Raw genomic sequence first — 23283 nt, 5'->3', positions numbered from 1 at the left:
TCAAATTAAAAGAGTGAAAAAATGATACTGGGGAGATCTGAAACAGTGCACAAATAACCGCATTTAGTTCACTGCCCATTACACTACAGACTGTGCTACACGTTTGGGTTTGTCTATCAAGTGCATTATATACAATGCTGGGAAAACTTCAAAGCCGATTACTTCCATAAATTTATGAAAAATATTAAGAACTGTCTATTTCTCGGCACTTTTTAACCATGTTCCACACTACGGAAAAGAAAGTAGCCTCACTCAGTTTCATACTGCGCCTTAACAGCGCAACAGTCATAGCACAACTCTGCAGAGGCTGTGACTGTACATGATTTTTGAAATAAAAACTATGTAGCTAAAGCGTGATTAAGAAAAGCATTGATGGCTGTTAATACATTTGAATATCTTTAAGTTTCATTTAACGTAACTTAGTAATAAGATATCTACTACATAAGGAGGACCTACTTCCAAGAGCATAGCAACACCAGTGTACGTATGCTACTGGCCGATCATCGCGTTCATGTTTGTTTACGTCAGGTTTATTCTTAAGATGAATGGATTATAGCAAGCCTCTGCCCACATGTGCTTGTTTGGACCCAGATGAAGGAGTGAGGGTGAATAGGTGAGGCCAGATGCCCAGCCTCCACATTGGCCCTCCACCTCAAGTGACGCGAACATGTTACATTCTGCCACTCATGTTGCCATGAGAGCAGATCCACCACATCGAGTACACTAGGAGGTGCCTGAACAGCAGAGCCTTTGGGTGAAACACCTGAGGTGACCTGTGCAATGTACCAGATTCTCCGCCAGTGTAACACACCGAGGCAGCAGCCCAAAGGCAACTGTCTGTAGCCATATCACATTCAACTGTTCGCAAACCGTGGCCAGTTCCTCCTGTGTCCGCAGACAGCACGCTTTCATCCTACCCATCCTAGCAAGGCTAGCTGTGGAAGTAGAACTATAAAAGCTGGCAGATATGCCATTTGTTTCCCCACTTGACATGTCACCAATGGTTGCTGCTACCTTAATTAACTGTGTAGCTGGCTATTCAGAAGAAGTGACAACTGTCTGAATCTACACTTACAAAACACGAGATTAAACTTCTTAGATACAAAAACACACACAAAATTTAAGCAATGTTCACTACTATGAAAACACAAGAAAAGCTAAATACATAACTTGCTGCCCTGGAAATGTGTTACAGGTGACAGCTGGAGCTGGACTAAGTGGCTAACTAGGCTGAACCGAATGGACACTTGTCTTCAAAACAAATAAATGGCCAACTACTGTGCTACTGACTGCCTGAATATACATTTACAAAACACGAGAACAAACATCTGAAATACAAAAAACACTCACAAATTCAAACTGTATGTACTATTAAGCAAACAAAGGAAAAGCTAAATAAAAGGGAAAGTGGTAGGGAAACCACAGAAAAACTGAATTCAGTGTCCATATCCCCCAAATAGAGCTCCAGTGTCTTAATCACTGTGCTTCATAGAATGGTCCATAGTCAAATGCATAAGACATGGATTTTGATTTTAGTCTTACCACTCCAGAGATTCCTTTATTGGAAAGGGGGGGGGGAGGAGAGAGAGAGAGAGAGAGAGAGAGAGAGAGAGAGAGAGAGGGAGAGAGAGAGAGAGAGAGAGAGAGAGAGAGAGATTGGTGGGGGGGGGGGGGGGCTGGAGAGAGTAGTATTTGATCAGAAGTATCAGGACAACATCCCTTTGTAATGCTGACCTGACCACTAGATATCACGAGAGACGGACATGCTAATATAAAAGGTGGTCTGCAATATTGTGTTGCCAGTAGAATGGGTTGGTGAGGACAGCTCAGTGAATTCGAACTGGGACCAGCTATTGGATGTTACCTGAACAACAAACCCATCAGGGGCATTTTAACCCTTCTAAAGCTGCCACAATCGGCTGTTGATGATGTGATTGTGAAATAAAAATGCAAAGAAACAACCACAAATGAATCAACGCTAGGCAAACCTCATGTACTGACAAACAAAAACCATCAAGCATTGTGGAGAGTGGGTATAAAAAATTACAAGAAATCAGCTGAAGGAATCACTTGTGATTTCTAAAATGCTACCAGCAATTCAATGACTGTGTGTAAGGGGTTAAAGACAATAGAGTTCAATGCCGAGGAGTCTCTCATAAGCCACATGTCTGCAGTCAGTGCTAAGTGACAGCACTGGATAATTGATGACTGAAAGCAAGTGATTTGAAGTGATGAATCACACTACAGTCTGTGGCAGTTTGATGGAAGGGATTGTGTGTGGCGAATGTCTGGAGTAAGTTACCACCATCATGTATAGTTGCAACAGTGAATTACAAAGGAGATGGTGTGTTTTTCATGGTTAGGATGTGGTCCCCTTATTATGCTTAAGAAAACGCTAAACACAGAAGGATATGAACTCATTTTACAGCATAGTAGAGTGTTTAATTAGCTTGACAGTGCACCCTGTCATGAAGTAGCATCTGGGAGGTGATAGTTTTTGAACAATAAAATTTCTGAAATTTAGCGGTATGCCCAAATAGTCCCACCTTGAATCCAATGAAACACCTTTGAGATGAGTTAGAAAGTCATCTTTGCCCCAGACCCCAATGACCAAAATCACTATTTTCTCTAGTTTTGGATGTTTAGGAAGAATTGGCTGCCATTCCTCCACAAATGCTAGCACCTCATTGAAACTGCCCTCGGCAAAGTTCAAGACCTCATAAATGTTAAAGATGAACACACACCATATTAATGACCATTAATAGATGTCCCGTCCACCCCCTTTAGTTGAGTGGTCAGCTCGGCGGAATGCCATGCCAAGGGGCCCGGGTCCGATTCCTGGCTGAGGCAGGAGATTTTCTCCACTCAGGGGCTGAGTGTTGTGTTGTCCTCATCATCATTTCATCCCCATCTCCGGCGCACAAGTCGCCCAATGTGGCATCGAATGCAGTAAGTACTTGCCCTCGGTGGCCGAACTTCCCCGAATGGGGGACTCCCCACAATGCCGTACACTCATTTCATTTCAATAGATGTCCCAATACTTTTGATCAGATAGTTTATACACAAACTTTTAAAGAATTATTTGAGAAAGCTATCATTTACTCTGGATTTAGGGTGCTACGGTCTCTTTAGATGTTTCAGAAGCCAAAGATTAGCCAGGATTTTTTTCCTATTACTCAGTGCACATTTTCACTTCTGTGTTTCATCATTAAAAATACTTAGTTGCAAGGAGAAAGCATGATTTATACAATGATTGTAAAAATGTGACAAGGGTGCAGTGTACTGGCATGTAAAAATGTGACAAGGGTGCAGTGTACTGGCATAACTGTGGGATGGTAGAATCCTACCTACTGCGCATCACATGTTTGTGTGTGCAGGTTTAAAATTAGTTGTGGAAAGAAAGTAGACGCGGTGGTCGGGTGGCACTGAAAAGTACCTGTCGGGCAATCCATAGATGTTTTAGTGAGTTTATAAGGAAGAACCCTGGAGTTTATATGCAGCTCTGTGCTTATTGTGTCATTGACTATTGTTATTAAAACAAGAGCGGTTGAAAAAGTACACTTGTGGACTCTTGACGCAACCTCGTTAGAGGCAATACTCATTTTATGATTCATGTTAAGAAAGGTCGTGGTATCCAAGCCAACTTTCTGTGAATTGTAACTTAAATTGTTTCTAACATCCGACTGTACAAGAGACTTGCAGGAAGTTACATATTCATGTGGAAAGTGAAATTTTTTATGGGCATGGAGGTCAAATACATTGTTAGTTGACGAAAAGTAAAGTTTGTATGTCTACTTATTTCATAAGTACAAGGAGTCTGAAAATTCCTGTATGTAGCATTATTCAAAGGAGAAGTAGTCAAGAGGGTTTCCAGCAGCCGGCCATTCAGTAAAGAAGGGTGGCTGCAAATTCCAAGTAAGTCGTTTCGTAAAGAAGTGGAAGGTGGTTTGGGGCAATAAGCCAATATAACCCAGATCCACACTCACACTTTAAGTCGTTACAACATGTTGGAGGACTTACCTTATAAACTGGATGTTTAAAGTTGGAAAATTTCCTGATGCCTTGAATTCCACAAATGTTGTCCCTGTTTACAACAAGTGAGTTGAGAACAGTCCTGACAGTTACAGGTCAGTATCCTTTGTTCCCGCAATATCAGTGGTGTTAGACCACTGCATTAAAGATCAACTATCACAGCACTTCAAAAACAATAAGCTAACCTCTTCTTCACTGTATGGTTTTATGCCTGGTCTATCCACCGCTGTAGCTGTAAAGTCTGCGGTTGCAGATGTTCTTGGATGCTGTGAAAGCCATTCTTTCCTGTGCATTGCTCCTTGATCTATGCAAAGCATTTGACATTGTATCAAATGATATCTTAAAATCTAATTTTGAAAAATGTGGAATCAAGGATAATGAACAATCATTAACCAAATTGTACCTCTTACCAGGTGTAGAAGTATGAAACCAGACACAGTAAGACAAGTTCCATACATTGGTATCTGTTTCAAACTCGTAAACATGTCAAGTTTTGTGCCTACGAACTATGATTTGCGGATGACATTGGTTTTCTGTTATCATGTGAAGAAAACTGCTGCATCGAATACTTGTCGAAACTTTCAGTGAACACGCTCTTGGGAAAACACAGTGTTTGGAATGGTTCAAAAAATTCAAAAGTGGTTATTCCGACATGAGAAACGATGAGTGTCGGAAACCACTGTAAAAATTCAAAGACAACAAATTGCTCGCCTTACTGGATGAATATGATACTCAAACTCAACAGGAACTACTGGAAAAATTGAATGTTATGCAGGAGGCAGTTTCTCTTCGGTTGAAAGCTATGGGAAAAGTGCAGAAAGTGGAAAAATGGGTTCCGCATGAACTGAATGAAAGACAGCAAGTGAATAAAAAGACCAATTGTGGAATACTGCTCACCAGATACAAAAGAAAGTCGTTTCTCCAGCGAATAGTGACAAGTGATGAAAAGTGGATATATTTCGAGAATTGTAGGCATTGTAAATCATGGATGAATGCAGGCAAACCATCGACATCCACTGGAAAACCAAATCCCTTTTGCAAGAAGACAATGCTCTATGTTTGGTGGGATCAAAAGGGTGTCATCTATTATGAGCTGCTAAAACCTGGTGAAACCATTAACACTGATCACTATCAACAGCAAATGATCAATTTAAAATGAGAAATGACCAAAATATGGAAAACAGCAACACAAAGTAATATTGCTCTGTGAAAACACCCCATTACACACAGCAAAACGGGTCAGGAAAACAATCGAGATGTTCAACTGGAAAAGAGTAGAGCATTTGGCTTATTCTCCAGACTTGGCTCCATTCGATTATCATCTGTTTGCATCACTGGGACTCGCTCTTGCGGAACAACGCTTTAGTTCGTATGAAAGTGGCTTGCTGACTGTCTCGCTTCAAAAGAAGACGTGGGTGTTTTTTCATTCATAGCCTGCTGGAGAGATGGGAGAAATGGATAAATGGCAATGGAGATTATTTTGAATAAAATATTGTTTATCAATTTCAAACAACAGACATGTTATTATTGCAACCAAATTCTGGTTTCATACTTCTACCCCTGGTAGATAGAGAAAAGAGTTGTCATCGTAAATAATTCTACATAAATTTCACTACCTGTTACTATAGGAATGCCACGAGGGTCTGTCATGGGTCCTTTTTTTTATCTCTTATATGCATGAATGATCTAATTCTTTGCCCTACTAGACAATAAGATATGCTGGTGATACAACCCACATAATAACTGATCGTAATATAGACAAAGTGAATGGGAAAGCACTGAGAGTGGTGGATATATGTACCCCAGTGGCTAAACAAACGTGAAGTATTGCCATATAGAAACAAAACTGGATCAGTATATTTCTGTCTCTATGAATTAAGTGAAAGGATAAATGATTGTGAATATCAGACTACTAAAAATTCATTTGGACTCTCAACTGAAATGGGATGCACACAAGACAAATTGTGCATTAAACTATCATGTCTGATTTGCTCACTATGCAAATTAAAACCCATGTCAATAAGGAAGAGCTTTGGTCTTCGTATTATGCTTCCTTCCACTCTCAATAACTTACAGAAATATCATATGGGGCAACTCTCCTGATGTGAAAACAGTGTTCATGCCGGGCAGGGGGGGGGGGGGGGGGCAGTGAGAACAATGACAGGCATTCCCTACATGGTCAGGCTGCCACATTTCAAAGAACAAAAAATATTAACTACACCTTTCCTCTATATAAAGCTTGTCTCCTCTCAGTAAATAAACAGCCAGAGACTTTAATGTACAGAAGATTATGGAACAAAGAACAGAACTAATATAGACTTAGATACTAGGTTACATAAACTTAAAATACACCAGATTACTTAAGTCACAAAATAGTTTCAAATATAATGGCATAAAGGTGTATAATAAATTATGCTTAGCAATGAATTACCTACAATACAATTCCTTTGAGGGTTATGTACAGAACGTATTAATCAACAGTTGTGTTTATGAAATAGAATTCTATGATAGTGTGGTATCCTAAACCAAACATTTAATTTTTAATGTAAAATATAAATGTCATTTCTAATTCTTAATGTAAAATTTGATTATTGAACACACATCAAAAACCATACCATCTACGTGATCAATGGTTGATGATTAAATGATGGAGTAAACTGTTTTCGTGTGCTACAAAAACTACTGACAAACATTAATTACAGTCTGCTTCTAAGATTTATCACAACACTCTGCTTCTAAGATTTATCACAACCATTTAGTTTACTCAACTTATACTACAAGAGATTTCAAATGAATTCTTTGTCCAAATAAGTCTGAAGACAAGTTCTGAGACAAGATGTATATGTGTCACCGTGTAACCCGCATGATCTGCATAAAGTGTAACTAAGCAGTTGGTTAAATTGATTTCAAATAATAAGAGTTGTGCTTTGGGTCGTAGGGAAAACTACACCACCAGCAAAAAACCTATCATGCTCAGATTTGCTAACAATTCCGTTATCATAATCCTGAAATTTGATCTACAGGTGTGGATGTGTGGTGGTTCATTATGGATTGTGCCATGCTCACGTGTCGGCCACGTGTTCAGAAAACGGAGGCCCTATGGTTCGCCTACTGGTGAAGATACGATGACTAGGAATTCTCTTAGAGTTGCTCATGTTTGGATGGATGAATATAAGGTTTGTGGTGCACTATGTTTTCCAAACTTCTTAATGTTAAATATTTTTTTATTTCTGTTAACTAAATTCACATTTTACATTGAATGATCTCTTTTTGAGCGTTATGGAATTTTTAATTTCTTGTAGATGATGGATCTCCTTTTTTTTTCCTGCCTCATGTAAGTGCTAATGCTTGTTTTTCTTCTACATGAACATAGCTGTTAGAGTGGCTGTTATAGTGGCTCCATTTTTGTGCCGGAGGTAGGGGGGGGGGGGGGGGGGGGGAGTGGGAGTGGGTTGGGTGAACATAATACAGCACAAAGCTAATTATTAATTTTTACTCATAGCTACTATATGACATACATTAATTTTACATGTAAACGCGGGCAACAGATTTGCTTTATGTGATTACCAGGTTCTCTACTTGAATCAAAATAACAGCTACTGTAGCAGCAACTAATCAGAGCATGAGTTTGGTCACAGCGTCTGTCTTTTCCACAGTTGTCTTATTACTCAGGTGCTGGTTACCAGTCAGCTGCGGATGACATTTGTTGTCTTCAACATTATTGTTGTGATTTTGTTTTATATGCCTTATTTTTCTGTGCAGTATGATTCTTTTTCAGAATATGTGAAGGTAGTGGTGAAATTGCATAGGAAAGTGATACGACCAGTGCTCGATTCCTGACTGTGCTCCATATTGGTACCTCTGCTGAAAAAGAATGAGAGCCACAGTTTTTTTGAGATGTGGTGTGATAGAACTCTAATTTCTACCAGTACAAATGTTGTATCCACACTTTTAAAATGTGCAGAAAAGCATTAAAATGGCATTTTAAGAAGCCAAAACTTCAAAAACACACCCTCCGCACCCAGTAGGTCACTGCAAGAACCTCTTTTTTTTACATATCAAGCACTGGAAAAGACTATTATTATCCTGCAAAGCAAACTCAGCATGTGCTTTAAATAGGAACATACTTATTACAGCACTTCACAGCTGATGATACAAAACTGCGAATTGCCATTTCTCCTGCTACACTCAGCTGTCAATCATGTTGTTTTGATTCACATCTAAATACTTTTGACTACCATGTTTAAGTGGAATCTGCTTTCAGTTTAATTTAAATTAGTGTCATTGTCAAGAATTTTTTGAATTAGAAGGCTCGGAAAGTAGATTTTCTATAAATATTGTTGTTATTTTTACAGTTGAATGACTAATTATATGTTTTAGTGTGGCATGCTTGATGATAAATGAAAATTCTACAAAACATATTTTTGTGTAAGTACTAAAACAAAATTAATAATCCATTAAATTTCTGAATATTAGTGCTCAGTGAGCTTGTCAGCCTAACTTCAGCATAACTTGGGGAGGCACCACGATGATGAATAGGCTGGGCCGTCTCTGATGATGCTGCCATTGAATTATATAACTTTCTCGAAACAGTAGCACATTGATGTCATAGATATATGGTTAAAAATTATTCTATGTTGCTATTCTGTTCTTTCAGTCTTCATGAGAAAGAACTCTTTTATCAGACCTAAAGAATCCTTTAACAAAAGTGGATTTTTATATGGCCACTTGAATTATTAGTTGTTTATGTAACAATGATGTTTCGGTTATCTCTGCAGGATTATTTCTTGAAAGTCCGACCAGATGCAAGAGATATATCATTTGGTGATATATCCGAGAGACAGCGATTAAGACAGCGATTAGGTTGCAAGAGCTTCAAATGGTACATGGATACTGTGTACCCTGAACTGGGGCTACCAGAGGATAATGATGCAAGACTGAAAGCAAAATGGGCAAAAGGCAGAGTAAAGCAGCAGCAGCAGCAGCTTGCAAAGTTTCAACCATGGCACTCACGAGCACGCAATTATACATCTCAGTTTCTGGTAAGTGCACTTAAAAATAAAATAATAATTTTCCTGCAGAGTGGTTTGTTTTCCCTTCTGTGTTTATATTTTTAAATACAAAGTTGCACTCATATGTGTGTGTCTCCTTGACATATTTATGATTCCTTGAAATGACTCGCTGTATTGAGTCTTACTTCTGTTCACTGCCGTCAGCATCATCATATATCAGCATCTCGTACATCGCCACATCAGCTCTATACAAATTGAAACTTCCACATTGGAGAATATTTATAACACCACCAGTGTTCCAAATAGTCTTCAGATTGCTTTCACAAGACCTTTTATGAGCTAAAAATAGTGGCTGAGTTGTGGCCATCTGGGTAATAGTAAAGGCCATTGGTTAGCTATATGGTACTCAAGTCAAATAATAGTGCAGATCAGTACTGCACAATGACTAGAATAAGCAGACAGTAAGTGTTGAATCAAGTGGAGGTTTATGCTTGTTCCATGTGGAGCAGTTCATAGGGTCCAGAAACGGCTACATTTATGTCCTATGAAAGAACTGCCTTAATTAAAGTACACTGAAATTGTTGTCAGGGTGGAGAAACAGTGAACTGTTTGAGTATGTTGTGCAGCCTTACATGAGATGGTCTCCTCCCTGCTGTGTTTAGTTTTTGAAGCTTAAGGCTGAAACTGGTTTTGCTACTTGTGCATATTTCGCACAACTACAGGTGTGACCTGCTTGTGTATTCTTGATGGAAGGATTTATAAACAGACTATTTGTGCAGTTGAAAAGGACATGAAAATTTGAAATAATGAGGGGAAGTAAATGCTGGGTTCAACAAATGTACAGGGTTGTTTCAAATATGAATTAATGAGGCTTTTTAATTTTTTTTAATTTCACAATAAAAAGGAGAACTGCAGGTCATTTTTCTAAATAGCCCTGTGCTTTCAAAACACACTTTAGCCTGCGAGTAAGTAAGTTTGATATCCTGTTTTCATGAGATGAAGTTGGTCATGTCTGAAGCCAATTGCACACATAGGCCTCAACACCAGCATCATTATTGAACCTTTGATCCCCAGAACTGCTCTGAGTGGACCACAGACTTGAAAGTTACAGGGATTAGGCACATTTTCCAGTTGAGTTGCTCCAGTTTTTGTTTGGTCAGGATTGGTGTATGTGGATACACACCATCTTGCAGAAGAACTCATTGGTAAACCACACCATTTGTGATGACATACCTATTTAACCTCACTTGAAACTTTGCAATAGTATACAGTATTTAATGTCCAATGTCTGTGCAAAAAGTTAATTTGCAACAAGCCACACCAGTCACAGTTACCACGACCTTGCCAGCTGACAACTCTCACTTGTCTTTCACTAGTCTGGGTACCCTCTTCATTCTCCACTCCTTGGCTACTTCTTTCGATTTAAAGTTTTATGATGCATCAACATTTCATCATGGGTGATAATGTGTGTTAGGAACAAGTTTTTATCCTGAAATTTAGCCAAGAGACATTCACACACCTGAAAATTGTTCAGTTTTTGATGAGTTGTCAAAAGGCAAGGAACCCACCTATCACTCACTTTTTGTACTCATCTCTAATAATGATAAAAGTGCTACCATAAGTTACCCCATCTCATCTGCAATCTCAACCACCTCAGATGACTGTCACACGTAAGAAGGTGCTCTCGTCTGTGAAGCTGGTGAGAAGTCGGCGATCGTGGCCCTCATTCTCAGTGTGCTCACCCTCCACAAATTGCATGTGCCAAACAAACACTAGAGATCTTGAAAGTATATCTTCCTTGAATTGTTCAGTCAATCTTCTGAGGATTTCCCATGGTTTCACTCATTCCCAAGCAAGAAACTTTATACTATTGCACTACACAATGGATACCAGTACCTCTCGCTCAGACATTATAATAGTGACTAATGATGGAAGCGAGCAGCCCTGCTCAGCCGATTCCCGCATTCCTCACCTCCTTATGCAATACTGACGGGCTGGAATTGTCACATAACACTGTTGCCCTCTTTGGGTTAAGTATCTCATTTATATTTGACTCACCCGTACACATGCCAGATGCGTACACTTTTGTGCTACAATACTTTTAATGTGTAGGATCAGTAGAGGAGGTTATGAATACATAGTGCCTTGTGTCCATTTGTAGTACATGATGAAAGCTGCTGCACACATCCATGGTGGTAACTTGAACCTCAGACCTCCAGAAGGAAATGGCTAATTCCTGTTATTTCTGGATACCAAATGAATTACAAATTCAAGCAAACGTAATAAACGTAATCGTGTCAGAGAAACTGCCAACAGAAACTGAGCTCATGTGACAAATTATGATCGTACTGTGTCTTATTATGTGCTTAATGATGCACCATCAGCCAAGGCAGTGCACCAGCCATGTTGTGCATGCGCAGTCTGCTCTGGCTTCACTAGTGGTGCGCATTACTTGTGCTGCGTGGTGGGCAGTGATGTTGCCAACATTTTGAAGAAATACTACCAGTATGTCTTAGCAGCTGTAATTTTGACAGTACATTTGATTGATTGTATTCCTGCTGTGCAAACAGTTCACAGAAAGTTTCAACGCATTAGATTGGACCATTCCTTTTCCTTGGACATTCTAAATGCTAAGACATGCGCATAAGAATTTTCAGCAATGTGACCCAATGTGCTTGTTTTTATAATTCATCTGTAAATAATGAATTTTAAAAACATGTTTCTTTAACATTTGAATATTTGATGAAAATGCTTTTCTGCAGTGGACTTTCCAGCTACAAAAGTGTGACCATGGAAGTGTTCGTGTCTTCCTCAAGCCCTACTTGGTGTTCTGTGTTCATTCTTGTGACCTCATTTTAAAGTTAAGAAACAATCAATTATTATTATGGCAGACAGCTCATATTTCCACCATGTTGTTTTCTGGTTCTTCCCCCTTACTTTTCATGTTCCTTGTCGGAGTGAAATCCTTGAGAATGATTGTTTTTTATGTTGGGCCAATATGGTTGACATGCACCTGCAAAAGAAATTCTTTCATCTTTTGATACACTTTTTGTTTTCTTTGAAAATACTTTATGTTAACTGTGTGTAATGCCTTTAATTTTGCAGATGAGGCTGAACAACACTAATTTATGTGCAGCTACAACTGCTGATGATGTGAAGACACGTGGTGTACCTCTGGTACTGAAGCCATGCTTACGTGTCAAGGGTCAGGTAAAATTCTATTCATATTTTTTGATCATAAGGTTATTTGTTCATTTTTACAAAAACAAGACATTAGTCTTTTAAAATCCCATTGTTGTTTATGATCTTCACTTAATAATGAAATATTGTTGGATCATGAAGGTTACCAATTCAGAATTAAACAACTTATCTTGATATCAGATGTTTTCATGTGATGTAAGAGAGAGATTAAGTAAGAAAGTAATAAGAAACTTTTAGCAGTTTTTGAAGAGCTGCATTGTTAACTAATGATATAGATACAAAATGTATAATGAAACTGGCCAACAGAAAAAATAAACATGTAAATAAAGAAGAAGATAACATTATGTTAAAAGCTTAAAAATAAAGAGAAATGAAAAACTTGTTGGAAGGTAAAGGGAAAAGGTAGCAGGGGGATGCAAGGGGATAAACATGTATCTAAAAGAATGAAAGAGAAAGAAATAAAAGTTCTTGGCAATGTGTATCAAGTATCTGATAATTAAACTCTCATATTATAAGTGTACAATTTGTAATAACAAAAGCAACAACAAAACATTCATTTTCCATCAAATAATCTCTTGCCGTATCCAAATTTTTACATCAAGACAGCGTCCAGTTTATTCTTCTGAATTAATCAATGAACTGCCAAATAGAGAGTTTATAAAATACGTATTACGTGGCTACATGTTCAAACATAATACAGTTTTGAAGGGTCTATACGATATACACTGAAGAGCCAAAGAAACTGGTACATCTGTCTAATATCATGTAGGGGCCTCGCGTGCACACAGAAGTGCCCCAACATGACATGGCATGGACCTGACTAATGTCTGAAGTACATCATTCAGGGAATTGACACCCTGAATCCTGCAGGACTGTCCACAAATCCGCCATCGGAACTGTTTAAACTCAGAAGAGTGTTCCTGGAGCCACTCTGTAGCAATTCTGGATGTGTGGGGTGTCACATGGTCCTGCTGGAATTGCCCAAGTCCTTTAGGAATGCACAATGGCCATGAATGGATGCAGGTGATCAAACAGTGCGTGTATATACGTGTCACCTATCAGAGTCATATTTGGACATACCAGAGGGTCCGTATCACTCCTACCCCTGCGGGTCTGGGGGTAAGAATAGGCCCGAGGTATTCTTGCCTGTCGTAAGAGGTGACTGAAAGGAGTTTCACACTTTTTGGCCTTTACGTGATGGTCCTCTGTAGGGTTTGACCTCCATTCTTCAAAATATTCCTGAAGAGCTAGCCAATTGGGGAAGGGTGTCCATCATGCATTGAGATCTTTAGCCCACTTTCTCATCGTCGCATTTCAGTCCCCACTCATTCTCCATCTCTTGGGCAAGGGCACCTTCCTGGGTGTGTTTTTCACCATGCACTATGCAGTGGCACTTCCTGCGTCGACAATGACAATGGACTTCTTTGCACCTGATATCCAGCACATTAGCCAGTCCGTTGTGGTGGGGCCACCGTGTACTGTGTTGGTTGTAGCCCCCTGACCACACAGGGATCGCTCTGCTGATGCCTGTGCCATTAACTCCCCATGTATGCCAAGGGGTAGATGCCCATCCCCCTGGGGCATCGGGACTCCAAACAGGTGGCCTTTGCTGCGGCTGGATGGTGCCCCTGGGGACGGCCCCTGGTCGGAGTGGGTGACATCAGGGCAGATGACACGCGATGAAGTGTAGTCCATCATCTCTTGCTGGTGGTGAAACACCAGCAGTCTCTAAGCATTCACAAGCTCAATTCAACACACAGAACTATAACCCTAAACCGTTCACCTCCTTGGCCACACCATGGGAGGAACGTCAGGTTAAGGATGGCAGCAGATGGTGAATCTTTCATGGCAATGAAGCCTCAGTTTTCTGTTGAGCATTTAGAGGACAAGTTTGGGGAGGTGAAGGGCTTGTCCAAAATGAAATCTGGGTCAGTCTTGATCAAAATAGCATCCTCTGCCCAGTCACGGGTGTTAATTGCTTGTGACAAGCTGGGGGATGTTTCTGTAATCTACACCCCCCATAAGGGCTTAAATATGGTCCAGGGTATCATATTTCACAGCGACCTTCTTTTGCAGTCTGACGATGAGCTGTGCGCCAATTTAGAGAGGCGAGGTGTACATTTCGTCCTGAGTGTCCACCGGGGTCCGAGGGATAATCAGGTTGCCACCAGTGCCTTCATCTTGGCCTTCGAGGGTGATGCATTGCCCGAGAAGGTCAAGGTGATGTCAACTGGTGTGTTGTAAAACCCTATATGCCTCCCCCGATGTAGTGCTTTAAGTGCTGGAAGTTCAGCCATATGTCTTCCCACTGTACTTCCAGCATCACATGTCAAGATTGTGGACACCCATCACATCCCAATACTCCATGTGCCCCGCCTCCCATCTGTGTCAACTGCAGAGAGCACCATTCGCCTTGCTCGCCAGACTGTAGGATTCTCCAGAAAGAAAGGAAAATCGTGGAGTACAAGACCCTGGACCGACTGACCTACACTGAGGCTAAGAGAAAATTTGAACACCTGCATCCTGTACGTATGACATCGTCTTACACCACTGCTAGAACAGTTCTGACACTGCCAGCTCTGCCAACCCCAGTCACCTCTCAGAGCCGGAAGACTACACCTGGCCCCTTGATCATAGGGGGCATTTCCCTCCCTGTTGCTCCTGCACCACCTACTTCGGGAGCAAACCCCCCCCCCCCAATCATCGGGGACGTCCGTCCCCCCTTCTAATCTGGAGAAGCGTAAGTCTTCTTTGGCTTCTGTCACTAGGAAGGGGTCCCTTGGGTCACTCTCTTCCCACGTTTCTGCTAGTGAGAGAGATGACACCTGCCAGTGGCTGAAGAGCCCAAAAGCAGCTGGTCGTAGGGCTTCACGCTCATCCTCAATCCCAGAGACGGATCCACTGAAGTCCGCCCAGCCAGGGAATCCCAAGGAGCAGCGAGAGAAATCCAAAAAGAAGACCCCTAAGACCAAAGAAATGCGGTGGCAACCACACCACCGCTACCTACAAGCTCTGCATCTGAGGATGGGGTGGAGAGTCTGGCATCCGCTGAGGACCTAGATCTCGCCAGACCCTCAGACACAATGGATATAGACTGCTCAGGCAATAAGTCAGTGGGAACAGGTGACTCTGTGGTGTAAACTGCCTCATTCAATGTTCCATGTCTTCCCAGTCTCACGATGACGTCATCCTCTAGTGGAATTGTGGCGGTTCTTTCCACCACCTGGCTGAGCTACAGCAACTGTTAAACTTTACACTTACTATCTGCATTGCCCTCCAGGAAACCTGGTTCCTGGCAATGCAGACCCCTGCCCTCCACAGCTATAAGGGATATTACAGGGCCCGTAGCGACTATAATCGAGTGTCAGATGGAGTTTGCGTTTATGTCCTAAACTCAGTCTGTAGTGACACTGTGCCTCTTCAAATCCATTTTGAAGCTGTGGCTGTCAGAATAAGGATGACACAGGAAATAACTGTCCGCAATGTATATCTTCCTCCAGATGGTGCAGTACCCCTGAATGTGTTAGCTGCACTGATTGATCAACACCCTAAACCTTTCCTACTTTTGGGAGACTTTAACACCTTGTGGGGTGGCACTGTGCTTTACTGGCCGAGGCAGAGATGTCGAAACTTTACTGTCTTGGTTCGACCTCTGCCTCTTAAATACTAGGGCCGCCACACATTATAGTGTGGCTCATGTTAGTTACTCGGCCATTGATTTATCAATTTGCACCCAGGACTTCTCCCATCTATCCACTGGAGAGCACATGATGACTTGTGTGGTAGTGACCACTTCCCCATCTTCCTGTCACTGCCCCAGCGTCAGGCCCACGGACACTTGCCCAGATGGGCTTTAAACAAGGCAGACTGGGAATGGTTGAGCAGGTGACTACAACAATTGTTTCTTCGGCAGAAAACGCATCCCTCGCTCTTTAGGATGCCCGAGACGTAAGGCAGTCCCTTGGTGGTCGCCGGAACACGCTGAAGCAATTAAGGAGTGTTGGCAAGCTCTACAGCGACATAAGTGGCATCCTTCCCTGGAGCACCTCATAGCCTTTAAATGGCTCCATGCTTGCCTTCGCCAACTTATCAAACGACGGAAGCAAGAATGTTGGGAAAGATACATCTTGACCATTGGGTGCCATACGTCACCTTCCCAAGTCTGGGGCAAGATCAAACGTGTTTTCTGGTACCAGACCCTACCAGATGTTCCCAATGTTAACATAAATGGCATGTCATCTACCGATGCAAACGCAATTGCCAAGCACTTTGTTCAAGTCTCTGCATCGGAGAATTACCCCCCAGCCTTTTGAACTCTCAAATGGCGGCTGGAAGGGAAAGTCCTCTCATTCACTACATGCCACAGTGAATCCTATAATGCCCCATTTACAGAGTGGGAGCTCATCGCTGCCCTTGCACGTTGCCCCGACACAGCTCCTGGGCCTGATCGGATCCACAGCCAGATGATTAAACATCTCTCTTCTGACTGACTACAAGCGACATATCCTCGTCATCTTCAACCAGATCTGGTGCGATGGCATCTTTCCGTCGCAGTGGCAGGAGAGCACCATCATTCTGCTGCTCAAATCAGGTAAAAACCCGCTTGATGTGGATAGCTATCGGCCCATCAGCCTCACCAACGTTCTTTGTAAGCTGCTGGAACGTATAGTGTGTCAGCAGTTGGGTTGGCTTCTGGAGTCACGTGGCCTACTAGCTCCATGTCTGTGCGGCTTCCGCCAGGGTCGCTCCACCACTGATAAGTTTGTGTCCTGTAAGTCTGCCATCCAAACAACCTTTTCCAGACACCAAAACCTGGTTGCCGTCTTTTTGATTTACGAAAAGCGTATGACACGATCTTGCGACATCATATCCTTGCCACATTGTATGCGTGAGGTCTCCGGGACCTGCGCTCAATTTTTATCCGAAGTTTCCTGTCGCTCCGTACATTCTGTGTCCAAGTTGGTGCCTCCCATAGTTCCATCCATATTCAGGAGAATGGGGTCCCACAGGGCTCTGTATTGAGTGTCCCTCTATTTTTAGTGACCATTAATGGTCTAGCAGCAGCTGTCAGACCCTCCGTCTCACTTTCTGTGTATGCAGGCGACTTCTGGATTTTGTGCTGCTGCTCAAGTACTGGTGTTGCTGAGCGTCGCCTACAGGGATCCATCCACAAGGCGCAGTCATGGGCTCTAGCCAATGTTTTCCGCCACGAAGACGTGTGTCGTGCATTTCTGTCGGTGTCATACCGTTCATCTGGAACCAGCATTTTACCTTAATGTTGATCCACTCACTGTAGTGGAGACATATTGATTCTTAGGTCTGGTTTTTTACACACGTTTGACTTGGCTTCCTCATCTTCGTCAGCTTAAACGAAAGTTTTGGCAGCACCTCAATGTGCTCCATTGCCTGAGCAACACCAGCTGCGGTGCAGATCGCTCCACGCTGCTGCAGCTCTACAGAGCCCTTGTTCAGTCCCACCTTGACTATGGGAATGTGATTTATGGTTCGGCGATGCCCTCAGCATTGCGTTTACTCAACCCATTGCACCATTGCGGAGTTAGACTAGCGACATGAGCTTTTAGGACGAGTTCGGTGACAGGCATACTGGTGGAGGCTGGAGTTCTTCTATTGAAGATTAGACAGGCAGAACTGCTCGCCAGTTACATTACACACATTCATAGCTCTACTGAACATCCTAATTACATTCTTCTTTTCCCAACCACGACAGTTCACCTCCCGCATAGGCAGCCCAGGTCAGGGCTAACGATTGTGGTTCACATGCAATTGCATCTGTATGAACTGGAGTCCTTCCCTTCACCACCTCTCCTCGAGGTCCATTCACGTATGCCTCCATGGTGAAGCTTTGCCAAAGCTTTGCCTGGACCTTTCACATGGCCCTAAGGACTCCGTTAACCCTGTGGCTCTCCGCTGTCACTTCCTCTCGATTCTTGAAGTGTTCCAGGGCTCTGAAGTGGTTTACACCGATGGCTCGATAGATGATGGTCATGTTGGATTCACCTTTGTCCACAGAGGCCATATTGAACAGCATTCCTTGCCCAGTGGTTGCAGTGTATTCACTGCAGAGGTGGTGGCCCTATCTCGTGTACTTCTGTATATCCGTTCATGCCCCAAGGAATCGTTTCTTCTGTGTACTGACTCCTTGAGCAGCCTACAAGCTATGGACCAATGCTACCCTCGCCATCCTTTGGTAGCGTCCATCCAGGGGTCCATCTATGCCCTGGACCAGTCCCGTCGTTCAGTGGTGTTTGTGTGGACCCCAGGGCTACGATGGCATCCCAGGCAACGAACTTGCCGACAGGGTGGCGAAACAGGCTACGTGGAAACTGCTTCTGAAGATGGGCATCTCTGAACCTGACCTGTGTTCTGACTTACACCGCAGGGTTTTTTGGCTTTGGGAGACGGAATGGCATAACAGTATGCACAACTAACTGCCTGTCATTAAGGAAGACGATGAATGTGTGTAAGTCTTCCATGCTGGTCTCTCGCAGGGAATCAGTTGTCCTCTGCCAGCTCCACATTGGCCACACTTGGCCGACCCACTGTTACCTCTTGTGCCGTGAAGAGCCACCTCAGCGTCGGTGCGGCACCTGGTTGACAGTGGCCCATATTCTGGTGCACTGTCCTACTTTGACTGCCCAGCGACGAATTCTTGGGTTACTGGACTCGTTGCCGCTCATTTTATCTGACAACGCCTCATTGGCTGATTTAGTTTTACATTTTATTCATGAGGGTGTTTTTTATCATTTGATCTAAGTTTTAGCGCATGTCCTTTGTCCCTCTGTGTCTTCCACCCTACTGCTTTTAGGGTGGAGGTTTTAATGTGTTGCCGAGTGGCTGGCTTTTCCTTTTTATTCTTGTAGTCAGCCAGCCACTGTAATCAGCTTTCTTGTTTTACTCTCTTCTGTTTCTAGCGTCTCTCTGTTGTTTTCTTGTCCTCTTTTGCTCCATTTAGTGTTGGTTGCCTTTTCTTCATTCTTGTGGTTTTTCCTTTCTTTCCATTTTGTGTTACATGTCTCGTCTGTTTTACTCTCACACTTGTGGCATTGTTTTATTAGGAACAAGGGACCGATGACCTCGTAATTTGGTCTCTTCCCCCTCTTTTAAACCAACCAATCATATCACCCCAGCTGCACATCCCCCACACCATTACAGAGCATCCTCCAGCTTGAACAGTCCCTCGCTGACATGCAGGGTCCAGGGATTCATGAGGTTGTCTCCCTACCTGTACACGTCTGTCTGCTTGATACAATATGAAATGAGACTCGTCCAACCGGGCAACGTGTTTCCAGTCATCACCAGTCCAATGTCAGTGTTGATGGGCCTAGACCAGGCGTAAAGCTTTGTGTCATGCACAGGGTGTATACGACCCGGGACAACCGGGAGATCCGGGAAAAACCCGGGAATTTTTTAGAATTACGGGAATTTTTCATTGTTTTAGTTTTCAGTTTAATTTTTGTAACTGTGACTGGTAAGAACTAATACTCTAAGAAAGAATATTACTGTATCTCATTACTGCAGGGAAAAAAAAAACTTAAGTTGGAAAGGAAATGCACCATGCACAAGAACAAAACACAGTGCTCATACAAGCGTCTGCCAACAGCAAAATGTGTCAAATGCTTTAGGAAGACTATGCAATGTTTCATAACAACAAATTGTCTCCGATGGGCGTGATGTCACAACTGTTTACATTAAATTCGTTTGAGCAGTTGCAAGTGAGCTTATGTGCATGTGCAGTTGAGTCGCGTATGAGTTGTATCTTCGCCCGCTTCTGGCTACAGAAATGTGGCAGTTAGCTATATAAGTAATAGCAGCAAGCAGCCAGCAGCCAGATGCTATCCGGAAAAATTTTACTGGTGCGCCTAAGCTGCCAGATCCACGTATGCGCAACAGGCCTGGAACTAGGGGGCGGGGAGAAACCGGGATATCTGCAGTTACAGGGGGAGGGGGGCGGGGCGCCAAATTCATATTATTGAAGAAAAAAGACCTTGTTTCACAAAGCACCTAGCATCCAGCGCACGTTGGTCTGTTCAGATTAATGCACGTCTTTCTTCTCTTATATTGTAGCCAGCACGGCAGCTGTTCGGTTAGAGGGTTAGCTGCCTTCTGTAATAAAAAAAAAACTGAGTTAATGAATCAAGGGCGAACTGAAATGGGTGTCTTGCGACGTCCGTCAAATTCTAAGTTGATTTCTGAATGAATCGTAAGTTGATTTTTGAATGCATGCATAGTGTATTATGTCGCACAAAACAGCAAGTTATTAGCTAATAGGCAGTAAAGACTACAAATTTCCTGAAGAGTTCTTGTTCTGCCGGTTACAAATAATCCCATCCCGTATTAACTGCGAGATTTTTTAAAGAGGGGCAGGATGTCAAACCGGCCGACTGGAAGCAGGAGATGCACCACAGGACATTTTAATTTCCACTGGCCTGAATATGGTTTGATAGCACCCATTACAAAATATTACACGTTTGAATTCCAAAGAGCGAAATACAGAGACATGTGATGGAAGAATGCTGTGTGAAGAAGCGTGGCACTGCACTTCGGCACACAGACTAAATAACATGTCTTATGTTCCCTCTAACATGTCTTATGTTCCCTCTAACATGTCTTATGTTCCCTCTAACATGTCTTATGTTCCCTCTAACATGTCTTATGTATCAGACTCTTCAGAAAGCGTGCACTACAAAATAAAGATATTTTTTTAAAAGTCGATTTTTTAAATTTTTGGCGTCATGCCTCAAACGCTCGAGGGAGGGGGAGCGCCACTATCTAATATTGTCGCGGTTCGGAAATATTGTAGATCCGGACCTGATGCACAGAGCAGTCTGAGCTGTAGTGGGGAGGTGGTAGTCTCCACGTGATCCGTGTTTACGTTAAGTGGTTTTGCTGTTTCTTCTTCGTTTATTGCTCTCACGCCAAATGAAAACAAAACGGATTTCTGTGGCCGGGAGCTATCAAGTGAATTAAAATACATTCACATAATTACACGAGGCTAAAATTTGTTGTTAGTTTCAGATTTCATTTTTGGCCGCCTTTCTGACAGTCAAACGGTAATCGCTTTGCAGAACAATGAAGTTATTTTTACGGTTTGTTAAAGAAATTTGACTTTTATTAATCTTTTCTGCTGAGACAGTCAATTTATTTGAAACGAAGTGCTTAAATCCACACTATTGGCTAGTTTCAACTGTTCGCTGCATTTAAAGTTCACATTTTCATCTTCTAGCACGTGTGGGATTATGCCATAATAAACAACCAAACATGAGATAATATGCTACTGGTACTCCAAGAAAATTTGCATCTGAATCTGGACATACGAATGTGCACTTTAAGCCGAATTATGCATTTTAGTATGTTTCACAAAATTCCCATGCTCTTGGAGTATCCTCTAATGTCTTGTTTCTTTTATGACATAATGTAAGATCTTTTAATGTTTTACACGTACGAATATACAGACTTCCTGCGTCATCGTGGCTGCCCAAGCACGGCGACGCCTGTTATCTGGCGCAACTGCTGAAACGAATCAATTTCTAACAGATTGCGGGAAAATATTCCGATTGGTTGTTTGAAAAGCATTACATTCAAGTAAAGTAAATTTACGTTTACACAATATGAACTCTGTGCGCGAATGTCCGATGTATTTCTTAAATCACAGAGCATTTGACTCTCATTCAAAAATCAAATCTTTGAGGATGACCATTTAGAATATTGTCGAGCCCAGAAGATCAGACATTTATGTCGTTGTTAAAAATTTTACTGGCACATCTGTGTGATGTATCTTAAAGTGTAACACGCACAAAAAAGATCAACATTATGTGTGAAAGCTTAGCTTCGCTTGCAGCTTATTAATCTTAGAGACCAATATTATATGTGAAAGCTTTTCTTTTCTTGTAGCAACACTATGTATATTAATTTAAACCATTACTTTTTCCTATTTGTGTGTTCGTGCTGCTTAACAATGATGTTGCTGTTGACTGTGACTACATCACGGGTCCTATGCTATGAATATCCGCTGTCATCGGCTGCCGAGATCGCTTGGCATGAGCTATGACTGGCTTACAAAAGTGCATCATAATCTCGATTTCAATCCTTCAGAAAGTAACATGCGGTGTTTGGTGGAATTCGAATTTATACTACCGTAATACGAAAATATACAGTGTACATGTTGCTGCACATCAGACATCTTTCCGAAACGTGTTTGTTCCCTGAGTTTCGTTTTCTAAAGTGCCGGGAAATTCTACGCCGGTGTATAAAACCACAACCATTGAAAGGATTGATAAGTTTTACAGTTTCGAGGAAAAATATACTGTTACGTAACAAGGAAAAAGTGTATTTTCATCCGGGAGAAAGTGTATTTTTAACAGGGAAATCCAGGAAAAATCCAGGAATTTTTTTTTTCTCGGCCACGTATACACCCTGCATGCAGTCATCAAGAGTACAAGAGTGGGCCCTTGGCTCCGAAAGTCCATATCGACAGTGTTTCATTGAATTTCTAACATGCTGACACTTGTTGATGGCCCAGCATTGAAATCAGCAGCAATTTGTGGAAGGGTTGCACTTCTGTCATGCTGAACAATTCTTCGGTCATCGTTGGTTCCATTCTTGCAGGATCTTTTTTCAGCTGTAGTGATGTCAGAGATTTGATGTTTTACCGTATTCCTGATATTCATGATACACTCATGAAATGGTCATCTGGGAAAATCCCCACTTCATCACTACCTCGGAGATGCTATGTCCCATTGCTCGTGCGCTGACTGTAACGCCACGTTCAAACTCACTTAAATCTTGATAACCTGTCATTGTAGCAGCAGTAATCGATCTAACAACAATTGTCATATTTAGGTGTTGCCAACAGCAGCGCTGTATTCTGCCTGTTTACGTACCTCCGTATTTCAATACGCATGCCTATACCAGTTTCTTTGGCACTTTAATGTACTTTCATCCCCCCCCCCTCCCCCCCTTGGTGGGGAGGCTTGCGTGCCTCTGCGATACAGATAGCCATACTGTAGGTGCAACGGAG

The 23283-nt window shown here is 42.2% G+C and overlaps 1 protein-coding gene across 1 annotated transcript in view; it reads left to right on the top strand.

The window, feature by feature from the left end:
* LOC124619830 (polypeptide N-acetylgalactosaminyltransferase 35A) overlaps positions 1–23283 on the top strand; it is a 165276-nt gene that overhangs the window by 97754 nt on the left and 44239 nt on the right. Inside the window, exons 8-10 of the mRNA XM_047146438.1 lie at positions 7056–7208; positions 8811–9074; positions 12150–12254. Of these exons, the coding sequence (XP_047002394.1) occupies positions 7056–7208; positions 8811–9074; positions 12150–12254 (522 nt within the window). The remainder of the gene's footprint in view (positions 1–7055; positions 7209–8810; positions 9075–12149; positions 12255–23283) is intronic.

The sequence above is a fragment of the Schistocerca americana genome, chromosome 6, assembly GCF_021461395.2.
Source record: "Schistocerca americana isolate TAMUIC-IGC-003095 chromosome 6, iqSchAmer2.1, whole genome shotgun sequence".
Taxonomy (NCBI): Eukaryota; Metazoa; Arthropoda; class Insecta; order Orthoptera; family Acrididae; genus Schistocerca; species Schistocerca americana.
The sequence above is the reverse complement of the archived record's forward strand: the minus strand, read 5'-3'. Positions and strand labels throughout refer to the sequence as shown.